The 5,069-nt window shown below is 44.3% G+C and overlaps 1 protein-coding gene and 1 pseudogene across 1 annotated transcript; both read right to left on the reverse strand.

Moving 5' to 3' along the window:
- Window positions 1-294: 294 nt before the first annotated feature.
- Window positions 295-1,001, reverse strand: LOC147616813 (uncharacterized; annotated as a pseudogene).
- A 753-nt stretch (window positions 1,002-1,754) lies between these two features.
- Window positions 1,755-4,781, reverse strand: LOC147616814 (uncharacterized). Its single transcript, XM_086777862.1, has 4 exons — window positions 4,738-4,781; window positions 4,060-4,611; window positions 2,167-3,960; window positions 1,755-2,021 (listed from the first exon to the last, which is right to left on the reverse strand). Exons 2-3 carry the CDS (start codon window positions 4,595-4,597, stop codon window positions 2,186-2,188), a joined length of 2,313 nt encoding a protein of 770 aa, XP_086633988.1. The 5' UTR covers window positions 4,598-4,611; window positions 4,738-4,781; the 3' UTR covers window positions 1,755-2,021; window positions 2,167-2,185.
- Between the last annotated feature and the right edge of the window lie 288 nt (window positions 4,782-5,069).

Below are 5,069 nucleotides of genomic sequence, written 5' to 3' on the forward strand. Positions count from 1 at the left end.
TTCTTCCAGCCACTTGTCTTTAAACATGGAAGTGGTCTGCCTAGATTTCTCTCTCGCCATTCATGATTCTCAGGGGGGAGATATTGCACATGACCCTGGTCCACTGTCTTTCAAAGTGATGTAGAGTAACGAGCATCCAAATGAGGTTCACATAAGGGGCATGCATTGTATCCAGACGTAGTAAAGCCTTCAAATCGACAAGAAAGGTGATTAGAGGAACCACATGGAACTGTATGTGCAAAACCTCACAAGTTTAATTAATTAACAATGCGAAGGAAATTGTTGAAGTATGTATCAAAACTTACCCGAGCATTCTCTGTAGCCTGGCCAATCATGAATAGTCCACATTAGTATACCTTGCATAGTTGTAACTCTTTGCCCATAGCGCCTGGACATATCATAAACTTGAATTCCATCCCAAAGTGTTTGAAGCTCCTCTACCAATGGGGCCAAGTATACATCCATGTTCTTTACTTTGTACTTCCTAGGAACTATCAAATGATAGTAAGAGGTGTCCCTTCTTTATTGCCAGCCATGGTGGAAGGTTATAATTTACAAGGCAAATAGGCCATGTGCTCTTTGAATGAACTCCATAGACCAAATGGAGTCACACCATCCATTTCTAGCCCTAGATGAATGTTACGAGGCTCTTCCTTGAAAATAGGCCACTTCTCCTCAATGTGTCTCCATGCAAGCGAATCAGCTAGGACGCGCATGACATTGTCCGTGGATCTAGTAGATTGATGCCATGCCATTAAACTTGCTATAGAGTTGCACATGAACATATGTTTTATCCAAGGTATGATAGGGAAGTGTCTGAGAACTTTTGTAGGAACATTTTGCCCTTGAACATCTTGCAACACCCCACAACTTGGACATTCCTTGATATGTGTGTATTCGTGTCGGTATAGGATACAATCGTTGGGACAAGCATGGATACAATTGTAATCCATGCCAATCGCACTTAACAATCTTTTGGCCTCCACACGAGAGCTCGGCATCTCATTATTATCTGGTAAGATTTGGTCCTTTAATAACCTGCCAAGATGAAATAGGTATGCTTAATCAACAATGTGTGCATTATACACACAAGAAAATTACATAATACTCATGTTATACATACTTGAATAGCTCTGTCTTGCATCAGACCACCCAAACATTGATTGTAACTTCAACATAGATAGGCATGTGTGTAATTTAGATATCCTAGCTTGAGGATAAAGTGGTGGATGTGCGAGGTTACGCAATTCCTCTTCTTCATGTGTTGTATCTCGACATCATGTTGTGGTATCGTTCTCCTCACCATGACTCTTTGGTCTATCACCAAGCGATTATGTAAATGTGTCCAACATCTCATCCATCATAGCCTCCTCTAACATGTCCTCTTGTTGTGTTGATGTTGTTGGATGGGTTCCCGAGGAGGAGAACTGTCCTATGTATTTTGGTTTGTTCGATGTTGTCCTCCTGAAAATTGTATCTCTGGTAGTGTTGTGTCGGGCTGGATTTCTATGTGCTCGACATGATCATGAATCAATATTACTAGATAAAAATTTAAAATACTTAATAATTAAAAACATTAACTTGAAAACCACATAAATTATGCATAGCATTTTCATAATTTGAGTTGTAATATTCATTATATGAGTGCCTAAAAAGTAAATTACTCATAATAAATAAGATTTTATCCATGCTAAATAAAGCTTTCAAATCCGCCCAAAATAGTTCGAGAGGTCACATTACTGTGCCAAAGTGTAAAAAGTTAAATAGCCTTTCTTTATTCTTCAAATATATTTGCATGAGCAACAAGAAATAGGTTGGAGCTTTGGACAAGCATACATAATCCTTACAATACAATTATCAATATCAACGTCTCCTTAGGAGGAGGAAGCAAACATGTGTGCACAAACAAGAATTTGGATTCTTGAAGACAATCATGGTTGATTCATGTTCGAAAAGACCACAAACTTCATAGCTACACTTTTGAAAATAGAGCAAGTGATGTCAAAGCTCACAACACATACCTGCATGCATATTTCAAGAAGAGTTAATAATGAGATGCTTGAGAATACACAATCCCCAAGACTATGTCATGAGAGATCGAGATACCTATTGAATTTTTAAAAAAAAAAGCCTCAAAACCACAATTTTGTGCAATGAATGACTTACATTTGCACGAATATAGTCCCTAATGATAAATTGGTGGTGGTGGAGATATATATTTGTAAGATGGTGGTGGTGGTGAAAGATACTTGTAAAATAGGGGAGGAGGGAACGTAGATTTGTCTGAAGTGGTTGGAGGAGGCTCATACTTATAGACAAGGGGTGGTGGGGACTCATACTTGTAGTGTGGAGGATGTGGTGATTCATGCTCAAAATAAGGTGGAGGAGGGGACTTGTACTTATAGGAAGGTGGTGGGGGAGATTCGTACTTGTATGCTAGAGGAGGGGAAGATTTATACTTGTAAGGAGGGGGTGGATGAGACTTATATTTATAAGGAGGGGGTGGAGGAGATTCATACTTATAAGGAGGAGATGCAGGTGACTTATATTTATAATAAGGAGGGGGTGGAGGAGATTCATACTTATAGGGAGGAGGTGGAGGAGATGGATACTTGTAAGGAGCTAGGGGAGGAGGAGACTCATACTTATATGATGGTGGGGGTGGATGCTCATATTTGTATGGAAGTGGTGGGGTAGACTTGTATATATAAGAAGGGGGAGGATGAGAGTGATACATGTAAGGTGGCGGAGGTGGAGATTCATATTTGTATGGAGGTGGTGTAAGTGATTTATGCTTATAGGGAACAGGGGGAGGAGACTCATACTTGTAAGGAGGTGGGGACTCATGTTTATAGAAAGGTGGCCGCGGAGCCTCGTAATTGTAAGGAGTGCGAGGAGGAGACTTATAATGAGGGGGAGGAGGAGACTCATACTTGTAGATTGGAGGAGGAGGAGACTTATAATGAGGGGGAGGAGGAGACTCATACTTGTAGATTGGAGGAGGAGGAGACTCATACTTGTATTCTGGTGGTGGAGGAGACTCATTTTTGTATGGTGGTGGAGGAGGAGACTCATACTTGTAGATTGGAGGAGGAGGAGACTCATACTTGTGTTCTGGTGGAGGAGACTCATATTTGTACGGTGGTGGTGGAGAAGACTCATATTTGTACGGTGGTGGAGGAGGAGACTCATACTTGTAGACTGGAGGAGGAGATTTGTAATGAGGAGACTCATATTTGTAAGGTGGTGGAGGAGGAGACTCATATTTGTAGGGAGGTGGAGGTGGGGACTCATGCTTGTAGTTTGGAGGAGGTGGGAAGTCATACTTGTGGGGAGGGACAGGAGACTCAAACTTGTATTTAGGTGGTGGTGGAGACTCGTGCTTGTATGGAGGGGGTGGTGGGGATTCATGTTTGTAGGAAGGAGGAGGGAGGGACTTGTAAATGTAGGGAGGGGGTGGAGAGGACTCATACTTCTTGTATGGTGGGGGAGGTGGAGACTTGTATCTGTAAAGAGGAGGTGGGGGAAATTCGTATCTGTACGGTGGTGATTCATGCTTGTATGGAGGTGGTTGTGGAGATGTATATTTGTAAAGGGGAGGGGGAGGGGAGGCGTATTTGTATGGGGTGGGAGGCGGTGACTCGTATCTGGAGACATCGCCGCCGGAGCACTTCTGACTGTCGGATTTGTAGGCGAAAGTTCCAGCAAACAGAACGACTTCGTCCTCCGACTTAGACTTGATGTGCAGCTCTGCGCCGGAGTCGCCTCCATGCAAGGTGGTGGGTAGGTTGCAGGGGCTGTTGTAAGGCGCGGCGACGAGCTTGGCCTTGCAAACCTTCCCGCCGTACTTCCCGTATTCGAATCCGGTAAGCTCAATGCGGAAACTTCCTTTGCCGTCCGTCATTCCGTAGAAAGACTCCTCAGATTTTCCGTTCCAGCAGAAAACTCCCACCTTAACTTCTGTAAGCAGCATTAACAGATCAGTAATACCACGTAATCAATAGATTCATAGTATGATTACAAATCGTCAACCACAACCTACCGACATGAGATCGTTACCTGCAAGCGCCTCTTTCTTTTGGCAAACCTCGCAGTTCACTTTGCCAAGCACCACCGCCTTCAATGCAGGATAGTGCGGTGGGGGTGGTGACTTGTACTCGTAGTGGGGCGGAGACCCGTATTTGTACGGAGCATGAGGCGGCGATGCATGCTTGAACGCCGGAGGAGGCGGCGACTTGTACTTGTAAGGGAGAGCGTGCGGAGACTCGTATTTGTAAGGCGGAGGGGATTCATACTTGTAATGCGGAGGAGGAGGAGATTTGTATCTGTAGGGTGGCGGAGGCGGCGGGGATTTGTACTTGTACATTGGGGGCGGCGGAGATTTGTACACGTACTTGTAGGGAGGTGCGTATTTGTAGGGAGGAGACTTGTACTCGACGGGCGGAGGTGGCGGGGACTCGTACTTGTAGGGCGGAGGAGAGTCGTATTTCTGGGCTTCTACGGCCAACACGACCATCGCCATTGCAAGAGAAAGCGCCACCAGAGCATGGTTTACGCCGCCAAGGGCTGGGCGTCCTCCGGCTTTTGCTGTACCCATTGCTGCGCCAAAGCCTGCATTAATTCCACGTACCAGACGAAACGCCGTAGGTAAGGACATAGCCGCAATTAGAGCTAGACGATTAGTTACAATCATGATAAGGTGAATGCCATCTATCTATTATATAAACCATTACCCACAGCAATTGTAGAGGAAAACTGAGCTGAGACGAGCTTGGAAGGTGGGGGAGATGAAGGACACAACTCTGTGTGGGGGCGCAGAGGCTTTTAAAGCCACCCTTGCGTATGCTTATTGCAGCTTAATCAAACTCGCAAGCCTAATTTAATACCACATCATTTGGCTCCACTTGTTTGTAGATGCAGGCCATCTAGCCTAGGTGTAATCTAACGACTTGTCAAGAACAAATCTAACCAATCCCACCGCACAATTTCTACAAGGTAAGATTTTTTCTCAGCTTTTGCAGTTGATCTTTTTAAATATTTTTTCCCATGTTTAATTAATAGCAGAGCGC

This window comes from Cibotium barometz, chromosome 38 (assembly GCF_041138505.1).
Source record: "Cibotium barometz isolate CiBa-2024 chromosome 38, ASM4113850v1, whole genome shotgun sequence".
In the NCBI taxonomy this organism is placed as follows: domain Eukaryota; kingdom Viridiplantae; phylum Streptophyta; class Polypodiopsida; order Cyatheales; family Cibotiaceae; genus Cibotium; species Cibotium barometz.

Excerpts from the sequence above, each read along its gene's own strand:
- LOC147616814 (XM_086777862.1), bottom strand. The coding sequence starts at position 4,597 with ATGGGTACAGCAAAAGCCGGAGGACGCCCAGCCCTTGGCGGCGTAAAC. Across the intron at positions 3,961-4,059 it reads AAAGAAAGAGGCGCTTGCAG|AAGTTAAGGTGGGAGTTTTC; the intron begins GTAACGATCTCA and ends TGCTGCTTACAG.